Source organism: Tetrao urogallus (assembly GCF_951394365.1).
Source record: "Tetrao urogallus genome assembly, chromosome: 9".
NCBI classification, from domain to species: domain Eukaryota; kingdom Metazoa; phylum Chordata; class Aves; order Galliformes; family Phasianidae; genus Tetrao; species Tetrao urogallus.
Window position 1 is genome coordinate 14,452,830 of NC_136822.1, and position 21,794 is coordinate 14,474,623.

The window sequence follows — 21,794 nt, forward strand, 5'->3', positions numbered from 1 at the left end:
TTGTTTGTCAGTGTGGCACCAGATGGAGCAGCACCCTACAGCATCACAGGAACTTGGTATAAGGGTTTTTTGTTTCTTTAAAAATGCACATTTTATTTAAGAATTCTGTTATTAGCGTTTATCAGTGATCTGCTGATGTCATCTTTCCTTTAGTTATGTAACCTTTAAAAACCTGAAGTCCTGCTTGTCGTTAAGAGGAAGATGCATCTATTATCAAATATGCAGCTCCAAGACCCCTTTTCTGAGCTTATGCAGCACATAGGGGCTGACAGAAGAAAATGGGGATAGTACTCACAGCATTCTGCACTGTGGTCATGAGCTCCTGCTTGGATGAAGGAAAAATCTCACCAGCTGAAGGTATCCTATGGCATTAACTGAGCCATTCCTTGCTAGCCAGTGTAATTCAGCAAGTGGAATATCCAGAATTACTTTATTGGCCGTATGTTTAAAAGAAGAGATGCATACACTGATGGAACGAGGCCCTGATAGTAATCTATAGCGCTTTGGATACTGCATTGCTCTGATCTCTAAGGTCACACAGGAGGCTCGGGCTGTGACATGGGATGACTGCTATGAGCGGAGGAAGCTGATAAGGATTTTCCTTTCAGCATTTATCGCCAGGTTCTGAGGGAAGCCCAGCCTGCGCGATTGTTTTTGCCTATCTGCGCCTTCCTTTGTAGCTCTGGAACTCGCTGACTGGTTTCAACCAGCAAGACGTAGGAATTTCAATGGTAACTGCAGTCCCTAAATAGAGAGCTCCACCAGATGAAGGAAAGAAACAGCACTGAGCGACAGAAGAGGCAGATCCCTGCCTCACGGAGCGACTGCTGACCCCTCAGCAACGCATTTCCAAGGGATGGAAATACACAAGCAAAAAAAAAAGAAAAAGGCCTTGCTATCATCACTAACTGGCCTCGCCATCACCGCCTTCCCCACAGCAGCAGGCCCCGTGGCAGAGGACGGACCCTGTGGCAGAGGACAGGCCCGGGACGTCGCAGCGCACCCACAACCGCCTCCCGCGCCCCCCGCCCCGCTGTACCTGCTCCTCCCGGCCGCCAGGGGGCGCCGTGCCAATTCCCGCGCGGGAGGGGTGGAAGAGGCAGCACCTTTCCTCGGCGCAGGCGTTCACTCTCGCGGCTGAGGAGCCGTTGCTGCGCATGCGTCGTGGGCGTGCCTGAGATGACGGTGTTGGGAGGGGGGTTGCGGCGCACGCGCCGTTCGCGCTCCGCGCATGCGCACTTGCCGCTCGCGGTCTGTTAGGGGCGGTCGCGGGGAGGCGGCGGCGGTGGTCCTGCGGGCGGCCATGAGCGCGTTCGGGGCCGCGGCGTTGCCGTCCGGATCCTCGGCCGCTGCTGGGACTCGGAGCGGCAGCAGCGACAGCCTGGAGAAGATCGACATGTCCTTGGGTGAGCTGGGTGACGCGGGGGGCTGCGGCTGATCCGAGCGCAGGGTGAGGGCGGGGCGGGGGTCGGCAGGTCGGGCCGCGCTTCCAGCAGTTTGAAGCTGGGAACCCGCCGGGTTTCCTTGGAGCTCGGCTGAGCGACTCGATCGGACAAATAAAGCGTGCGGCCCGGCAGTGCCACCGAAAGCTGCTGTCGTGTGCTGTGGGGCTGCTCTGTTATCGAAGGGTGCTGCGATGGAACTGAGAGATCTGCTTCGGAAAGTGAAACCGGGCGGCTTGGCCCTTGTGGGTCACCTCATGTTCGTCCTCTTACCGGGTGTGTGCGCTCTGCGGGTAATCCGTTGTTGCTCTTTGTTCCCGTGGTGGAGACGATTTGTGACATGAGGGTTGGGGTTCTGAATGTGAAGCACCACGCAGCATTTTCTCTTTATGGAGTAGCACGCCGTGCTACTTTACCCAAGCAAGGTTATTAGAAATAACCCCATCAGCTCTCGCTGGTCAGCTATTTTTATAAAGTCGAACATTTTCTTCTTTTTCTTTTGAATTTACCACTGCTCTGTGTTCTGGACGTTGACTGACAACAGGTGGCAGAGAATTGTGCTGTTGTGGTGACATTGTGTTTACCAAACTCTCCTGCGTGGCAGTGACCCTTGACTTGCTCAGTTGCAAGGCATGAGAACAGTTTTATCTGCGCCTCCTGCCTCTGAGTTGCAGTTTTATGGCCTGCTGGAGGCAAAGATGCAGTCCCTCATCTGGCACAGTGTAAAAAGTTGACATAATGTTATTCTGGGGAACTTTGAGATCTTCATGTTGAGGGTTTTCTCATATACTAACCAATATTAAACTTTTCATTGCTAGCGTGTTATGTGCTCTGAGGCTGAGCTTCCAGTATGACAGTGTTCCTACGTTATTCTGTGTAATTTTAAATCTCTGACCTCAGACAAAATAGGAGAATACTTCAGTCGGTCTTAGCTAACAAATGCATAACGTCCCAGATATCCTTCATTTCCCCAAAGAAGAAGATAGCTGAAAAGTAAGTTCTTTTATTTAAAAAGCTTTCAAGCATACGTGCACCAACAACTAACTGTCCCCCCAAAAATGGGAGTTAAGTTGGAGCAGATGAGCTGTGAAGCAAGGGCTGGTGCTCACTGAGTGGTGATGGTTGATGGGGGTGGAGTTAAATGATACGAAGAAGCACACGTTCTGCTTGGAAATGCTGGGAGGTTTTATGTTTGACTCAGCATCGTGTTATTACTGGAACGAAGTTCAAGCAGTGCTCCTGCTTGAGTAGTGCTGTTGGCAGTGAGTTTTAGCTATTTTGAGCTGTATAAAACAGGAGTGGCTTTAGTTTCCTTTGTCATATAGACAGGATAGTTCACAGAATTACAGAATGGCCAGGGTTGGAAGGGACCTCAAGGATCTTGAATCTCCAATCCCCCTGCCACAGTCGGGGCCACCGACCTCCCGTTCAATACTAGACCAGGCTGCCCAGGGCCCCGTCCAGTCTGGCCTTGAGCACCTCTAGGGATGGGGCATCCGATCCTTCCTCTAGGGATAATCTCTTTGGTACAGAAGATTCTATGGAAATCCAACCCTAAATGAGCTGTACCAGCATCCCTTTTCCTAACAAATTTTTGTTTTCCAAATTTTAATTCATTTTTGTAGCAAAATAACCTGTTTTTCTCTTACCTTTACTTCAATGGGATGCGAAACACCTAGTTGCTTGACTGCTGTCTTCTGAGCCAGCTAACCTGATCAGCAGATGAAATCATGCTGCTGTGCTGTGGTTTGCTGTAGACAAACCTGTCAGGTTTTCATGAGTTTACCCTGAACGTTTTCATAAACCTATTAAGAAATTGTTTAATGTTGTTTCCTAAGTAATAAGTAAGGTGACTGTTTGGATTGCAGATATTTTTTCCCATCATCTGAACCTGAGTGAATGTTTGAAGATAGCCTCAATTTTCTTGGTATGGTTTTATGAAGTAACATGAGGTGAGAGTGCTGTGTCTTGAACAGGAATTTGGGCTGAAATCTAGGAAGTGTGAGAATGAGGCAGGTTGATCTTTTCTTTAATTGTATCCAAAAACTAACAGGGTCATTTGATTAAAATGTGCTGTTTGAGTAAATACCACAATTTTAAAAGTACCTTGGATGTTCTGAATGTATGCAACTGCTTGTTTCCTAAGGTAATAGGGGAAAGAGAGAGTTAGTAAGACTGACAGGGGCTGGATGTTTTATAGAGATAATATTTCTGGAACCTTAACTTGTACGTGCTGGCTTTGCAAGATTAACCAGTTTGTTTCACATGACTTTAATCTGCTCAGGTTTTTTCTTTAGATATTAAATGTGTCTGAAATGCGTCACATCTTTCTTTTCTTTTTTCTTCTACTTTTTTTTTTTTTTTTTTACAGATGATATAATTAAACTGAACAAGAAAGAAGAGAGGAAGCAGTATTCCCCCAAAATGAAGAGAGGACTCCAGCAGAATCGAACTCAGCAATTCAGGACACCAGGCCCCAAGTGGGGGATCCAACAACAGAAAGGTGGGTGGAACCAGTATGCTGTGACTTGCCAGGCCAATACAGAACTGAGGCACCTGAGGGACGCTCTCGGTTAATGGAAGGATCTGCTTGCCTTCTGATATATGGATGTAGCTTCAGAAATTGTGTTGATATTTTGTCCCCCTTCAGAAAAGGATAGAAGGAGTGCTCATGCTGAAGCCCTTGTATTAGGAAATGCAGAGGCCTTGCCAAACCTTAGAGCTTTGTGAGAAAGAGCCAGCATGTTTGTGTACGCTGAGTAGAAGTCACAAAAATAGCTGTACTGCAGTCTGCAGCACTGCCTCTGGGGTTTACAGATGGATAGTGAAGAGTGTGTGAGTCCATTTTTCTTGTTAAGGCTATGGGTTGCAAAGGAAGTACCATGTCAGCCTTCTTCAGCCTGTGTTTTTACAGTGGATTACAACAGCAGGGAAAGAATCACATAGGCAGGGAGTAAGGAGGGGAAAAGTGCACAACAACAGCTTTACTGGAGATTTCCTGAATAACTTGCAGTTTTTTCAGTAAACAGGAGTCGTTCTGAAGATGATTCCCATGTGTCCAATACATGACTGTCATCTGCTAGAAATAAAGTGTTTTTAATTCTGTTGAGTTTTGCAAAGTACCTTTTTAACGCTGCGTGATGCTGTATGCAGGAATTTACCTCCTCAGCTAATCACATGTTTAAGTTAGGACGTGCAGTTTCTTGCTTAGTAGCATTGATTTAAACCACATACACATCAGACTGGTGCATACACAGTAATCCCCATGTTTTCATTGTCACTGCTTAATGTTTGTTGTAGCAGCAGCTGGTATTCAACAACTTAGACCCATATGTCTTCAGAGCCTATGGAATGTCATGCAGCTCAAGGCTCCAGAGTTTTTCTCTTTAAACAGGGCAGCATAGCAGTGTTACTTAACCTGTGCATCTTTGATAAATTCTTGGAAGTACAGGAAAGTGTTTTACATCATTTAGGCCAAGGATAAGAATATTTGTGGGGTGACAGTGAGTTTAAATGGTGGACTTTCAAACGTAGGCTTGTTTACAACCACAGCTGCCAAATGCGATTGTTCATGATCTGAAGGGCACAAAAGAAGCAAATATCACAATTTAGAGTTTGAGGAAGAACGTGAGCTTCAAATACAAAATTCAGAATACAGCTGCCTTGGCAGTTACTTTAATCTCTTGAAACTTGCCCTCCTTTTCTGCTTTCGTTCTAGGAAAATGGCAAACTTATTCCAAAATTACTACTTTCATGTGTTGAAGCATTGTGAATAAGTTACTGTTCCTTTCTACCCATTTCCTTCCATTGAAGCAAATCTCTCCTATATTGTTTTTGAGCAGAAGCTCTCATTAAGCAGTTCTTCCAAGCATTTAAGTTATTACTTGTAACCAGTAAGCAAATTTACTGCTGCTCCGTTGCCATTGAAGTTGCTCTGAGAAGCGGACAGCTACAGAGACCACAAAAGTTCAATGGCATTCAATTCCCTCTGGTTTTCAAAGTGGCTGCCAAACTCTCTGGAAGGAGGCAAAGAACTTGAGCTGGGACTCTTTTCAGCTCTTGTGGGAAGAAACAGAGAGAAGAACATTGTTCGTGTGACTGAAAGTTGTCCTTGGTGATATACAGAATGCAGCCACACAAAACCCTGCAGCCTGAGCTGACTTTGAAGTTGTCATTTCATTGAGCAGAGCTTGGTCCAGAGAGCTTGTGAGGTCCCTTGCAGCTTAAATATCTGTTTTTCAGCTCTTCTGTTCATAGAGAAGCGTTTGCTAACTGTACACGGTGTGCCTACATAGAATTTTCTCAAGACCAAATTTATCCAAGCTACATTCTGATCAGTGACTTTGCTTCCTATGGTGGCTCCTGTCTAGTGAAGAAGCACAGATGTGTTGCCAATGCCATAACATCACATGTATCAGGTTTAGATGCGTCTCTTGCTGTAGAGCTGTCTTCTTAGTCCTACATTTATCTTACAGTCTGGGGTTCTAGAGGAGGGGATGACTTCAGGGTAAAACTGAGGCACTGTCTGTTTACACAGCATGAAGCTAAATGGCTCCAGACAGGGTTAACCAAACCCTTGTAACTGGAGACTTGAGATGTTTACACTACAGACCTCAGACTCACAAGCCTTTTATATCCAAAAGCTGCTGTCATTTCTCAGTCTTTTCCAGACTACCATGCAGACTTCTAATTGAAAACACTTTAAACATGATGTAATTTGTATACTGTTTAATATGGCTCTGTGGTCTTTTATTCTTAAGACGTGACTAGGGAGCAACTAATCTACATAAATAAACTGGAAGCTGTTCCTTACCCATCCCCCTTATTTTCTTTATTAAACTGTTCATTTAAAATTTGCTGAGTGGCTGGGGAGCTGAATTACTTGCTTTGGTTTTGTGTTGTTCAGCATTTGATGAAGGTCTATTTTAGAGTTTTTGGTAGTATCCTATGCCAGAAAGACTCCTTAATTATTCCTGCAGATGTGTCACGTAACAAATTTTGAACATAAATAATGCAGAGGGAGAGAAAAATGAAGATCTATACAAGAGGCTGGTTAATGCTGCCTAGGTTAGGATCCCAGCTTACTGAAGTAGCTGTCTGACCAAACTGTCTCCAGGCGTAGTGGCAGCTTCTGCTCCAAAGCTTGAAGCCAAATAGCTTGCATCACCTGCTGTCATTTTTAACACAGTAAAATTGTTATTGCAGTAGGAATTTTTGAACTCCTCACTTCTTTTTTTGCAGGTTATGGTAAAAATCATTTGGGACACAGAAAGAAGATTGTAGGGAAGAAGCGTCCTTATGGAGTTATAACTGGCTTGGCAGCCAAGAAAGCAATGGGTTCACACAAAGGAATTAGTCCTCTGAACAGGCAGCCACTTAGTGAGAAGGTAATTAATGCATTTCCAATGGTGTGTGTAACTGCATTTCGTGTAACCCTGGCTCCACAGGAAGTAAGAACAGCTTACAAATGGAATGCATGGGCTATTGAAATATATTCCAGTATGCTTGTTCTACATCGTGCAGGCATCTGATGCAGTGTGTTGTGAAGGGGGGCTGTCTTGGCCAAGTGGTGTTTGCTTTGAAGGAGATGGGTGATGACAAAGCTTGAAAGCTTCTGAACGCTTAATTAGATTGCAAGGCATGGAAATTCAAGTGCAGAAAGGTGTTCTGTGCAGGTGTAGTGGTTGTTGCTGTGCTTTCACAAGGAAGGCTCCTTTGTTAGGATTTCTTGTCATTTATGTCACTGCTAGAAACCAGTGAACCCAACAGATGTGCAGGTGCTAAGCGTATGCCTGTTACAAAAACGAATGTTGCAAAATACTTCCCTCTGTGTGCTTCCTGTTCTGCATTCCTCCAGTGCTTTGTTGCTTACTTCGCAGAGTCTGGATTTGTGGAACAGGGATTGCTTTTGGATTTCTGCAGAATGACAATTGTAAGGGTGCACGGAGGATGTGTTTTGTTGGTTATATGGGGAGATAAGAGTAACTGATAAGCTGTGCTTTTTTGTTTTGCATGGTAATGAGGGGAATGTATGACTCTTGAAATGTAGATGGTATTTCAAAAGTTACAGTGTGTTTTGAAAGACAGACGTAGCCGAGTGTGTTGTGTGTGTGGCTTGTAAAGAAAAGTTGAAGTGTCAGTTATGACATCTGACAGTTGGGAAGAGCAGAGATTTTAGACTTTGTAGATATCAGATATCTTCAGTAGTACACAACAGAACTCAGTCTTCTGATTTTCTGTGACCCTGAACAGATGGTTTAAGCACGTGCAGTTAGCTATCCATGTCCCAGTTTATTAACTGATGGTTAGGGTATACATTACAAATACCCACTGCGTTCTGTTTTCTTGTTTTTAAGAACACACAGCGGAATTATCCCGTCCTGAAAAAGAAACCGAACTTGCGAAGGCAAACTGAAATGCAGAGAAAACAAATTCCAACCCTCAGGAGACCTGCCCCGCTAAGCAGGAGGTAAAATACCATGTTTGCTTCCCAAATTCTTCTGGACGGCTTTCCAGAAAGAATCTCATTTGTGACTGCGCTGAGGCCAAGAGAAGATGGTCAAAACTGGGAGTAGAAATGCAGTCGAGACTGTTGAAATGTGTCTGAACTTTGGCAGAGCTGGAAGCTGAGTGTGAGATGGTCTTAGTACAAAGACAGATATTTACTGCTGGGCAGAATACTTGGGAAGTACCTGTGTTTGTGAGGACCTGGTATTTCCTTTCGTTTACATCACAGGCAGCCTGTGTGAAAACGGCTCTGTTGCTTAAAGGTACAACCACAGTTGAGTGAACTTTGTAAATATCTGTGTCTTTTATGGGAGGTGGTGCCACCTTCAGTTTCATGGACGCTACTGCAGATTTATTTGAGCCAGAATTCATTTATGTCTGCTACAAACTGCAACTGAACTGGTTTCTGCAGTGGGAATTTTCACTGTGTGACTGTTGTGGAAACTGTAAACACAGCTTTGTTTGCAGTTATCAACACAGCTTTTCTTTTTTTTTTTTCCATCTAAAAAGCAACATTTAAAGTGCTGGAGAATAAAGCAGATAAAGCAGAATTAATAACCAGGGCAGTAGTCCTGATGACGGGTGCTGCACTTTGTAGAATCACCAAGTTCCAAGATCATCCATTCAAACCGTCCACCTGCCATCAACATATCTCTAATATATCACTAAACCTTGGCCTTCAGTACAGGCTAAGAGATGTGTGGCTGTGGTGCTTGCATAAATAGTTTGGTGGTGGACTTGGTGATCCTAAAGGTTTTTTCCAACCTAAATGGTTCTGTGAGCCTGTAATGTCCAGTCTCTGAAATGTCTACATTTTTAAGTGTGTTTTCTTCCTAGCAAGTGAGAAGCTTATTACAATTGAAATGTTCTATCTCAAAGAGGCAGCTCTGCAGATGTACTTCACAGTTGTCTCTCTGAAATGTTGTCTGTTTATGAAACCTTCAATAACCTTTCTATATATTGCAGGAATAACATGCCATCTGCTTTTGCCAGAATTGGAAACAAACTAAATCAGCAGAAAGACACTCGTCAAGCAACTTTCCTGTTTCGAAGAGGATTGAAGGTAACAACACATCACTGGAAATGGCAGTATTGTGCCACAACATTCTAAGCTAACCTGTAGCACTGGTATTAATAAATCAAGTTTAAGCATCAAATCTGAGTAGAAACTTCAGGAACAGCAGAAACTGTTAAGGAGGCACATGTTCCTCTGGGGAAATGTACTTCTCCCCTTCAGTTGTTGTAGCCTATTGGGTCTTACTTCCTGTGTCGGTGTTGCTGAACTGTTTGAAGGGTGTGGAGCTTCTCCATTTCAGGACTGTTGCAAGCTATTACCTTTTCATCCTACAAGTGTTGGAATGCAATGACAGCTTTCAACAGTTACCTTCAGCAAAATGATAGAGCGGTGTTTTGGAACCTGATTAAGAGATCCTTTGCATACAGATAAGCTAGTCATAGTTATTTTGAATACAAGCAAGAAAATAGTGCAGCAAATGATAGCAGTGTTCTTGTTTTTCATTTGTGTCCTCATCCTGTATCTGCCGTGGGTTTGACTATAGGTAGTTCCATTGCAGAATTATGGGCAGGATCGGGAGAAAAACAAAACCAAACTCATTTAAAATAGCAGTGGAACTTAAGAGGTGTTTTGGATATTATATAACATGTAATCAGGTGATACCAGGACAGCAAGAGAAACATGGCTAACATTTTAACTTGATGAAGTGTTTCCTGAGGGAGTTCTCAAAGATGTTTCCATCTCTATTGATTATTTTATTAATGATTATGTTGAAAACGTGTTGTGTTCTTACAGTGATTTCCTTCCAGTGTCTTGCAAAAGTAATATGACAGATATTTTTGTGTCTCTCTGAAAGTAAAGCCCTGTTTGTACAAACAACTTTCAACTTCTGTTTTTTGACTGCTCTATCTCCAGCTGCTGCAACGATGGTTGGAACAGTATGCAAATGCAGTGTCTGTATTGATGTGATTTCAGGTGCAGGCCCAAGTGCAGCCAACAGAAGATCTTGATACTCAGACAGCAAAGAGAACTCGTCAGTAAGTATTCCAGTTGGAAAACTTCAGTATGGTTGCTTGTTTGTACTGCTGTTCTCCATTGAGTTCCAATTTCTGCTCCTGGTTTTTGTAATACATTTTTTTTCTGGTTGTTTTTTTTTTTGTTGTTTTTTCACCTGTAGGCATCTCAACTGAGTGACAGTGAGCCTCCTCCTACTTTTCTCAGTTGTTTCCTCAATTGTCTCCCAATTTAACCAGGAGGAGTTTGTTTGCATAAGGTGCTTGCAGGACCGAGGGGGAAGGCGGTAGCTTCTGAGGAACAGACTAGTATCTGCCACTCATGCATACTGCTTTTCATTCACAGCCTGAGATGCTCTTTGCAGTTTGTGTTGGTAACAGTGCAGGCTGAGTAAGCAGCATATGCCACTGAGCTGCAGTATGTCATCTCTTGGATTTTCTTCTAACTAGTAGAAACTAACTTGGCTTCACCTGTGGCAAGGAGCATGAATGTCTTCAAGTGAACGTTTCAGTCAGTACTGCAGCTTTGGTACACCTTGCCAGCATGGGGTCTGGAGTTCACCTGATAAGTTTAGATAACATGGATACAAGGATCAATAACCAAGATTGTAGGCTGCATGTGGTCGTCTTACTGACTGACATTTTTAAAGCTTGCACATTCTTTTTTAGCAAGAGTTTTAGAACTCTTGGAGATAACCTGACTGAAATTTCTCTGATTTTTTTTTTTTTGTAAGTGATTTCTGTGTTTTCAAACTAGATGGCGAACTTCTACCACAAGTGGAGGGATTCTGACTGTGTCCATTGAGAACCCAGGAGCAATCATAACCCCAATGTGAGTTTTAAAAATAGTTCTCAAACATTCTCAGTGTAACTGAAATTGCTGTTCCTGAGCCATTTAGCCAGTTCCTTACAGATAGTCTTTCCTCAAGGTAACCACAGCTTATTGTGAAGACTTCTGAGTGTCCCTTTCTTATTTCTGAGCTGTGTTTGAGTTTCACAAGGCAACTCCCAGTCAGGGGTTTGGAGTGGTGTATGGAGTTGAAAAGCGGTGAACTGGTAGATTTTTCACCTTGTCTGCCTCTTCCATTTCAGGCTGTTTTGTGGCTATTTTGCTCCTTTGACTGAATGAAAATGAATGTGCATCTAGATGATGAGTGATGGTAATTGTTTCTGCCTGATCAATAACGATACTGGGAGAACTGTGTTTGAAGAAAGCATTGCTGTATTTGTCTTTGTGGAATTGAAGTTCCTGTTGATTCACAAGGTGTTCGTAGCATTTTGTCTGTAAGGAAGACTGTACCAGTTTTTATTTTATAAATTTATGACAATAATTAACCATGAATAATGGGTTTGTCATTGCAAGATAAAATTGCTTCCTTTTGAGAGGCTTGCTTTCTAATAGCAGTAACAAATGGTTCACTTTCATAGTTCTGCTTGACTTCTTGAATATGAGCTCTCCAGCTTTTTAGCCAGCCTAATCAAGTGGCTTGATGAAAAATAGTTCCATGTGCAGTCAGGCTTCATTGCATAAAACACGTGTTTGTTGTGTCCTAATCTTCTTCTCTCACAGTTCCCAGAAATTGCGATTAACTCGTACTCCTGTGCCCCCGTTTCTGATGAAGAGGGACCAGTCTGAAGAGAAGAAGATTCCCAAAGGGGTTCCGTTGCAGTTTGATATTAATAGTGTTGGAAAGCAGGTAAATGCAGTTTCATTCCTTAAGTGTGGATGTAGTTTCAATGCAGATCAAATCTGGTGAGCCAAGCACTTTCTTCCTAGACTCACTGGTGATAAAAAGTGGGAACTAGTGACTGCTTCTTGTTTCCACTTCCAGTTCTTCCACTACCTTGCAGTGTAACTTCAAGCAAGTACCTGAACTCACTGTTCCTGTTCTTCTGGTTTATATCTTACATGCCCACGTGCTTTAAATGGGATGTAAATTGCTAAATGTTTCTAAAAGCCTTCTGGTGTTCCTGCTGTTCTTAAATCAACTACTGTGTGTAATTCAGGGATGAGCTTCATTTGGTGGCATAGCCTGTGTGGAATCCTGAAGTTAATTTATAGAGCAACTTTTGCTGTGTGCCTAGGGGTATTTAAAACAAGGAGGAAAAAGAAAAAAATCAAGTATGATGACATAAACACTTGAAAGATGAGAAAATGTTCACTGTTTTAATGAAGTTAAGTAATTAGATGCAGAAATCTTAGTGTTGTCCTTGAAGGAATTCCTACTGGCTGACAGAGTTTGATGCTGGAGAACTTGACCACAAGATGAGACTGTTCTTGTAATCAGCTTCTTACTGCCATCTGCAGGAAAACTATGTGGGGTCAGGGCATGGGTCTGGATTTGTTTCTTCTGTGAACAAGCAATATGCCAAAAATAGTCTGCTGCTGCATTGGAGCAGTTATTGAACTTCTGGTCTGGACTTCAGTCTGCAGCCTCAACTGGATGAACTGGAGAGAAGCTACATTATAGTGCTTAAACAGCTGCATTTGTTCAAGCTGCATAGAATCTGTAGGGAGAAATGGGTGTAGTTGAAGTGTCCTTTTTCAGTCTGTCTGTCCTCAGTTTAACTTCTCTACATTTTTCTGAGGAGGCTGTCAGTCTTGACAATGTGTGTGAGCGAATTCCAAGAAATGGAAGCTCTTGACTTTGCAGTGGTGCCAGGAGGGGCTCAACAAAGTTCAACTTCTTCTTTTCCAGACAGGGATGACACTGAACGAACGTTTTGGGATCCTGAAGGAACAAAGAACAGCGCTGTCTCAGAACAAAGGGAGCCGTTTCGTAACAGTGGGCTAACCTGACCAATGGACGAGCACTGATCCCACCTGTCTAAGAAAGTGAGATAAAAGTGGGCAGCAGAATACATAAGTCACTGAAATTCTCCAGACTTCTTGCTAAGGTGGTGTCAGAAATAGCTATCTTTATTACTTCCACTTTGAACAGTAAAGACATTTGGCCCTGAAAGGAGGGAAGAGTGTGGGAACTGTTCTGCTAAAGTGACACCATTACCCAGTTGGAACAGATTCTGTTGCCCAGATGTTGACAAACACTGATTTTGGTTCATCTTGCAATCAATATATAAACATGAAGTTAAAAGCTTTTTTTGTTTGTTTAAAAGTACTCAGTATCTGTTCTTTGACACCTTGTTATAGTAAAGATTGTGTCAGTGTTTCATTACAGCTACCATTTTATGGTGTTGGGGTCTGCCTACGAACGTTCCTCTGGACTGAAGTTTGGCACAGAGCCTCGGTCCGTGAATACTTTGGTAGTGATGTAGCAACATTTTTCATGGGAGCATTGGTTGTACTTCTTTGTGCTTTTGAAGTTCAACTTTTTTTTCTTTTCTTTCTTGAAGACTTAATGTTTTGCATCCTCTTTTTCACAAATAAAGCTGTTAGTTGAGACCCATGATATTAAATCGGGATGGAGACCATTCTACTTTTATCTTTAAAAAGTGGTCCAGGTCACTTCAGAAGAATACTGCTCAGGCAATGTGAAAGCAACTTATACTACAAATATCTGGGCAACTTTAGCATCATCTGCAGATAGAGTATGTCTTGTCTCCTATCTTTTTCCTTGAGCAACTGCTTACTATTTTCTTTTGTAAGTGTTGTTTTTTTCCTCAAACTGAAGGCAATAACCTTACATTTTTAAGTAATTTCATAGGAATAAATGTAACAGTTCACAAGAAGGTCAGTGGTATGGTAGAGTTCCTTACCCCCCAGGTACAGGATCCTTATCTTGCAAACCTTGCCCTGAAGGCTTTTCTCTGCTTTGTGCAAATGGCCAGAAGCATGCAATCCAATGGCGCCTGTTTGTATATACCAAAGAGAGGTGAGATGTGGGGCTCAGTAGTGGGCTCAGTAGTGGTCAGGCATCTTGAAGCTGGCTGAAGGTGGGGAATGTTGCTGGGAGAAAGCCCGCAGTCCAGCAGTGTAGGTGAGGCACTAAAGCAGGAGCACGTGGACACTTACGTGAGGCTTGGCATTGTGTGTCTGAATTTGCAGGATGGTAACAACTGAGTCATTGCCAGTATTGGTTTGTATCATCCCTAAAGATGTGGGACCTGTTCAGAATGAACACACAGATAAAGCTGCTTCCAGCCCAGGTTCTGATCGACTGAACCTTGTTCTACAGCAATGCAATTGAGGTACAGCCAGGTGAAGGAATGGTCAGCTTGCTGCATCCATCAACATTTATGGTGTTTGGAGTGGTTTTAATTCTTTTTATTTTTCTTGAAGAGTTTACATTGAACTTCTTACAAAACCAGTTTCCTTGTGTTTTTATCTCAAGTTCGTTGTTCACTCGCGTTTACTGGAGACTTCAATGTTTAAAAGCGTTGACTGTAGAAGAGCTTTCATCATGCAGCAATTTTAAGTCAGAATGCATCCTCGATGCTATATAGTACTTAAACCCTTATTTTTGATGTTGACAAATATACCTTAGCAGAAACAAACCGAGCGTAATGGTATTAAGGTGGTTTTTTCTTAAATTACTGATAGGATTTTTTCTGAAAATTCTCACTGTTAGAATTTGAGTAAATAATGTGGTGTCGCTCATTCTGTTTCAGTGTATACATTTTCCATGTGCCAGGATGCAACAAAAAAAGAAATCCTTTTGCATCAACGTAGATGCAAAACATTGATGCAATGCATCAAAAAATACCAGTTTGTATTTAATGAGAAGATGCTTTACACTGTACCTTTTGGTATTTTTTGAAGAAGTTTGATCTATTCTGAAGCTGTTAATTTTTTTTTTTTTTCCAAATAAAAAAGTTAAAGGTTTCATACTGTCTTGTTGCTATTATAACTGCTTGGGCAACGTGTTGGTTTTGTGAATGTTCTGGTATCTTTCTTAAGGAGCTGTAAATGATCAGATTGTTATTAAATGTTATGAAGAAGGTAACAGTAAGCAGAGTAATGTAAAGAGGGCACGTGCTCATTGCTCATATCCTGCAATTAATCACTTACTGCAGTGGTGCTGTGTAAGCTCACTTGCCTTTACAAGAATTAGGGATGTGCTTTCCAGCAGCACTGTCAAATCCCGTGGTTTGGTGTGGTTATCACACCAGGTCCCTTAACCTATCTGCGTATTCATTTTGCTGTGATGTGCCTTGCTAATGTAGAGTCAGTGCAATCCCTGCTTTGTGCTGCAGGGTGGGTGTGAACACCCCGATAAGCGGCTGCAGCAAGCTTCTGCAGTGAGTGCTTGGTGGCAAATCGGCATTAAGCAATAGCGATGCTGCCGTTAACTGGTGGTGGAGGAACAAAGCACCGTTTGTATGGAAGCGCTGGATAAGGTGCTGACCGCCTGCTTCAGCCGTGGGGCACTGTCGTTCTGAGCAGCTCTTCGCTTTCTGCTGGCATTTATTGTCAGCCACAGAATCATAGCATGGCCTGAGCTGGAAGGGACCCGTGAGGTCCAACTCCTGGATTATGATATGCCTGATATGCCATATTCCTGATATGCCATCACCCAGAACTCAGGTCTGATAGGTCTGTTACAAACACCTTTCAAGCTTTGGTGCTGCCATGGGAAAGCACACAACAGCTCGTATTTTCCCACTTCGCTCGAAAATCCACTTTTTTTTCCCCTTTTTCTTTCTTTGCTGCTGACGGCGCACTGAGCAGCAGCGTCCCACACCGCCTGGCACCTAAACTAGAGCTTTTCCACGCTGCCGGCGCTGCAGCCGTTGTCGAGGGCAGGTGCGCGCCCCCGCACACCGGATTACCGAAACAACTGACAAAAAACCCTAAGCAATGGCCGCTTTCCGCCGTTTGTTAGCCAGGTGCCGGGTAAGGGACGGAGGGAACCTTGCGGCCGCGCGTGCGCGCCGCGCGCCCCCTGTCAAGGCACGCGCATGCGCTCTCGCCGCCAGTCGGCGGGCTCTCCTGCGCCTGCGCGGCGGCGCGCGAACGGAGCGGCGGAGAGCGGCTGGGGCTGCGCTGCGAGGGGGGAAATGGCGGCCGCGGTGCTGGCGGCGCCGGAGGGCGGCTCCGCCGCGATGCCGATGGGGAGCGCGGCGACGTGTCCTCCTCCGGCCGGTCCCGCGGGCCCCGGCTCCTGGAGCCGATCCTTGGACCGAGCTTTGGAAGAAGCGGCAGCCAGCGGCACGCTCAGCCTGAGCGGCAGGAAGCTGCGCGATTACCCGCGGGCCAGCGCCGCCAACCACGACCTCAGCGACACCACCCGAGCCGGTGAGAGACGGGACGGGACGGGACGGGAGGGGCAGCGCCCGCAGCGCCGTGCCCGGCCCCGAGGGCGGAGGGGCGCGGTGGGGCCACGGGGCGCCCGGTGCCCGCTATCAGCGATGCCGTGCCGCCTCCCGAGCCGCTGCGCCGCGCGGTTCCGCTCCCCGCCCTTCTCGGCGCTCCGCCGGGGCGCGTTGGGGTCTGCAGGCGGCAGGGCGGGGATCCCTCCGTAAGGCTGGGCCGTTCTGCCTCCCATTCGGTGTTTCCGAGGATGAGTTTTACAGAGGCTTTCTGCGGCGCCTTCTGCTCGCGGATGTGGTTTTTGCCAGCCAACTTCTTGTTTTGGTGTACGTGTGTGCAGACATCTGTGTGTGTAGACATCTGTGTGTGCACGTACCTGTACGCACCTCCTGTTCCTTACCCTGCCCTGCCGGCTGCCAGGTGTGCTGAAGGCAGAGCTGTGGGCACCTGCTGCCGCTCTGCTGCTCGTGCTTTGGGTTTGTAGCTCCTCGAGACAAACGTGGTGAGTTTGACTTGAGAGCCTCTCTAACGTATAGCTCCTTGTCGGGGTATAAACTGCTGTTTGTCTGCTTTGAAGGGCTCTTCACAAATGCATCTCCACGATGGATGCACAGGGGGTTAATCTGCACTGAATGCCCCATACGTTGGTGGGAGATTGGGGCTTTTTGTTTATGATGCTATTCACTTACTGTACTCTTAAACAATTTGTGGGAATTCTTGTTTCCACCAAGGTTCCCATCTATTGTGATGAATATTTGCATTGTCGTTGTTCAAGAAGCATTAAATTCTAATAAGCGGCAGTGCATGCCATACACTTTTGTCTGCTTGTTATCACAGTGAGCCTTACCAAGAGCAACAACTGCTCCTAAGTTGTAAGAAGCAAAGCTTGTTAAATGAGGGGGGACATCCTTTTTGAATTGTCAGCTTTTAACACCACTGTGGATAACTACGTTGTGTACTTTATTATTGTTGTTGTTTTTTTTTTGTCAGTGCTGTTTATTCAATGACTTTTTTGCTTTGGAAAAGGCTGAGGCAGTGAATAAACTCCACACAGGCGTTTCTTATCCTCAGTTGTCAGCTGGGTGCTCAGGTACAGGTTTAGTCCACACCTTTCTCAGCGTTGATTTCTTTGTGTTGTGAAACTCGCAGCTACGTGGTGGTAGCCACAAATAGCACTGTAACAAGCAGAGATGTGTGCTAGGTGTAATAAACACCTAGAATAACCCACTGGAGCGTAGACTGGAGACTTGGTGCCTTCTTGCATGCTGTGCTACAAAGACTTGAAGCACGTTTGATGTTCCCCAAAAAATCAATGGAATTGCTTCACAGCTGTAAAAGTGAAGGTGAAAGAATATATATTCAAATCTTAATCCATTTTATGTGCCAGAATAGACGCTTCTCTGGCATGAATCATGTCGTACTGGTACAGCTCATTCCCATTCCTGCAGTAACAAAAATAATTGCACGTTGCTGTTATTGCCTCCATCTTCAAGATGTGGCAGCAAATCGCATCCCTCATTTATGCAACTACGCTGCTAAAAGTGGCACCCAGTGTAGCCCCAAGCCTTAGCAGAACCAACAGGCTTGCCTGGAAGGAGGTGTTGGCACAGTTGAGCCACTGAGGCGGTCAGCAGGAGGAGCAGGGTTAGCTGGGTACCCAGTGCAGGTTTTGAGGTTGGTGATGTGAGGACACAATCAGATATCAGCCCCAAAAAGTGCATTTTGAAATGGGAAATCCTTGTGAAAGGCGTGGGATCTTCCTTAGGTCAGGAGTTGGTGCTTGTGCTATCTGCAGTGCTCAGGCTGCAGTAGCTGCTTGTTGCATAAACTCATTTCCTAATTCTATTTGCTAACAGAATAAATAGTTTCACTTGAATGGGGATTCCAGAGGTATTTACTCCACCAAACCCCAATTCACGTAACCTTACTTAAGCAGCTTATATTCCCCCCCTCCTTTGTTTTACCTGCTTTCCAGGTGGCTCTGGACTGCATTGAGATCATTAGTGGCTAAGAGTCCAAAATACCTACAAAATGGATGTGATGAGCACAGTTCAGGACAGGCAGTACTGCTTTGCTTTCTGATTGAAAGCGAAATATGGAAGTAAGGGTTTATTTAAGTGCTAGACTACTGTACTGCTTTAACACCCTTACATTTGGTAAGTATATTTTGCTGCAGAACAGTAATTTTTAATTGACTGGTTTTTTTTCTGTCATTAATACTTTGTCAGACCTCTCTGAGAAGGAAATTAAAAGTAATTAAAGAACAAACACTGAAAAGAGAGTCCTGAAGGAGGGCTGTGCTCAACAAGTATCCTGAAAGCAATTACTGTTTTTTATTTTTAATCAAACTGTAACAAATACCAGTTATTAAAAGGATGTGTTTATTTCTAGCGCATGCTAGGAATAAATACTTGAGCTTTTTCCTACATGGTGTTTCTATACAGTTTTCAGGGCAAATTGCATGCAGCTCCTCCTTGTCACCTGGCTGCAGTAAGGGAATAAACAGAAGATTTGTTATGTGGGAGTGGGAAAACCAGGTTCCTCATGCAATCGCTGGCCTCAATCACAGAACTTTTTACTGGAAATGTCACAGCCTCAGCTGCCTCTGGGCGCTGCTGCCTTCCGGCTGCCGAAGCCCCGTGCATTTGGAACCACTGCTCAGGGCAGGTAGTGGAGTTTGTACTGAGCTCCTGGCTGTTTCGTACTCAAGCTGGAGTTAAGATCCCATAAGAGGTAAGGATTAGAAGAGAGAAAAAGCAGCTTAGAATCATGCTGGAGGTGGTCCATGGGCTGCGGTGGGTGAGCAGGAGGGGGCAGCTGGTGGTGTGTGTGATGCAGCAGTCTGCTGTCCGTGTGGGATGGCTCGTGCCCAGGGAGTGATGATGATGGTCACCTGGGCACTGAGGAGGGCAGGCAGCTGTTCCTCCTGCTCATTCCTTACAGCTCAGGGGTTTAGGAAATGACTCAAGATTACAAATCCTACTGATGATGAATAATGAGGAAACTTCGTTAGCAAGGCAGGGATGTGTGTCTCTTTGGTTGAAGCTCCTTCATTTAACAGCCATTATCCATCCCCATTTTATCTGGATTGAATTATGACCCGTTTGTTCATTCCACTCTCGTTTTCAACCGTGGAATAGGAAAAGAAGTGGCTGTAAACCATCCGAGTTAGATTTGAAAGGAAACGGAGTTGCGTTTTGCCAGTTGTAATGCAGACTCTGATGTCATTGTTTGACAGCCTTCCCAGTGGCCTGAAGCATATATTGAGCAGAGGAACGATTTGTCAGACCCACCATGACAGCTGTAATTACCTAAACCACTCGCTGTCTCCATTTTTTAAGGAGAAAATGGGGATGTGTGGGTTTATGTGTTATAAGAAATGACATGGCAATGGACTAGTGAGGTAATTATGTGCTGAGCACTATGTCTTGCTTCTGGAAGATGCTAATAGTGAAAAAGGACTCTGAAAAGGAAGAAAAAAACTGCCTACTGCTGCCTGTTGAATGACTTTGCCATTAAGGTATCCGTGGTTCCCTTTATAGCAGCTCTTCACAGAAACTGTAGAAGCCGAATGTACTCTCAGTAAAATTTCTGTATGCTCAGTGCTTGTATGCATTTATTTAGACTACAGTGGCCGTATGAGCATTCTGCACTGAGAGGTCTCTCTGGTATCCTTGTTCCTGCCAGAAGTTCAGTTGCAGTTACTCAATGAACATCGAATGGGTTGAGAAGTGCGTTGTGGCTCTACAGCACTGCCTGTGTTTCCCAAACATTTGTTCAGAAAAGCCACAACAGCAAAGGCTGAACCATGCTAAAATTTAATGACTGTTTGAACAAAACTCTTCTGGGTTGCTGTACCTTGAATGAAATTCATTATGGTTTTTGGGGTGACTTGGAGAGGAGCGAGGCGGCCCTCTGCTCAAGAAATGGGATGTCCGACTGCAGTGATCTCTGTAGTTTCAGTATTAAACACAGAAGCTTAATGTTTCATTAGAATAGTTCAGAGCTGTTCTCAGGTACACAGACTTGCCTCCACCCTTACCAAAACCCACGTGGAAATGCGCTGTGCAGTGGTTCCATGCATGCCTGGAGAGGAGGAGGGACGATGATGCTGTCCCCAGACTGTGTGACTTAGTGAGCAGTGCTCTTTAGTTGTAGGCAGCTGCATTTTTTGGTTTTATCTCCTAACTGTGCTTCATAATTTGACCATTGCTCCCATTTGGTTTCTTTCCTGTTAACACTTCTGTTACTGGATGGTCTGGATCATGTGTGTGTCCCATGCATAAATACCAGCAGTTCCTAGGGATAATAGGGTTAAAACCTGAGCATGGTGCTTTGATAAATCCAGGTCTTGCTTTTTTTGTTACCTTCTAAATGCAGAGAGAAGCTGACTGTGGTTATTAAATACTTTGTGTTGAGTTTTGATGGAGGCTGAGGCTTGCAGTGCTGCTCACAGCTTCTTGGTGCTCAGGTGGTCTTTTTGCTTTGTGTTTTACAGAAGCTGGGAAAATGGAGTCTGAGCTTGTAGTTTCTGAGCCTTGTTGCAATAAACATATTACATGACACTTGGAACATCCTTATTTCAATGAGTTGATTTAGAAAAATGAAAATAAAGGAATCCCACAGTCCGACTTCTACTACTAGTAAACCCTTCTAAGTGGTGCTCAGAGTTACGTATGCTTTTAGTTACTCCTCCGTAGTGTTCCACTTCCCCACCTCAATCTTAATGAGATCTTTTTTTTTTAATAAGTACTAATCCGCGTGCACAGTCTTAATTATTTTTGAGTACAACTGTAGCTGTGTAAGAAGTGGAGAGGGGTGAGAGATTCTGCGTGAAAGACTTCCTCTATTTTAGGAGGAAGTGCTTCACACCCAGAGAGTGGTGACGCACTGGGACAGGTTGCCCAAGGAGCTGTGGATGCCCCATCCCTGGAGGCATTCAAGGCCAGGCTGGATGTGGCTCTGGACAGCCTGGTCTGCTGGTTGGTGACCCTGCACACAGCAGGGGGTTGAAACTAGATGATCGTTGTGGTCCTTTTCACCCCAGGCCATTCTATGAGAGGTGGATGTATCGAGTTCTGCAGTCGCACAAAGGACAGGTAAGAGTTGAGCTGCTGTGCGGTTGGACAGGCCCTGGGGCTGCTTGCCGCATTGCCATCAGCAGGCAGGGCCGAAAGGCTGTATGAGACTAGTTTCTCAAGTATAAGAACCAGCAGTAAAGAATTAGTTACAACAAACAACACAAATTATATGGCACGTGTTCAAAATAACATCGCACAGTAGCTAAGGAAAAGGCTCCAACTCAATTCAAGGGCTCTTCTCTCCTTTCTGATGAGTGGTGTGGTTTCCAATGGCGTTCTGCAGAACAGCAGCGGTGCACGCAGCTGAAGCCCTGGGCTGACCTCCCCCTCTGCATCACACGGCTCAAACCCCGTGCTGTAAACCTTTTAGTGACAGAGTGCAGGAGGCTCTTTGGAGCGAGGAGTGCCTTTGTTCTTTGCCAGCTGGTAATGTCATTGATTTGGAACTCAGAGCAGTGCACTCGCAGCACTCTATATGTAGGCGAAGCACTCCAGCATGAGGATACACCCAGCAAATCCCTCTTG

The 21,794-nt window shown here is 44.6% G+C and overlaps 2 protein-coding genes across 4 annotated transcripts in view; both read left to right on the plus strand.

Annotated features, from left to right (window-relative positions):
- Nucleotides 1-1,303: 1,303 nt before the first annotated feature.
- FYTTD1 (forty-two-three domain containing 1) lies at nucleotides 1,304-12,772 on the plus strand (the record flags this gene model as incomplete). Its single annotated transcript, XM_079539982.1, has 9 exons — nucleotides 1,304-1,406; nucleotides 3,814-3,945; nucleotides 6,684-6,829; nucleotides 7,799-7,911; nucleotides 8,916-9,012; nucleotides 9,940-10,001; nucleotides 10,735-10,809; nucleotides 11,548-11,674; nucleotides 12,677-12,772. The coding sequence occupies 9 exons, from the start codon at nucleotides 1,304-1,306 to the stop codon at nucleotides 12,770-12,772; spliced, it is 951 nt and encodes a 316-aa protein (XP_079396108.1).
- A 3,163-nt stretch (nucleotides 12,773-15,935) lies between these two features.
- The window catches only part of LRCH3 (leucine rich repeats and calponin homology domain containing 3), a gene marked incomplete at both ends in the record, with an annotated part of 45,284 nt that continues 39,425 nt past the window's right edge, over nucleotides 15,936-21,794 (plus strand). For all 3 annotated transcript variants that reach the window (XM_079539850.1, XM_079539852.1, XM_079539851.1), the window contains one exon: nucleotides 15,936-16,173. In XM_079539850.1, the coding sequence (XP_079395976.1) occupies nucleotides 15,936-16,173 (238 nt within the window). The remainder of the gene's footprint in view (nucleotides 16,174-21,794) is intronic.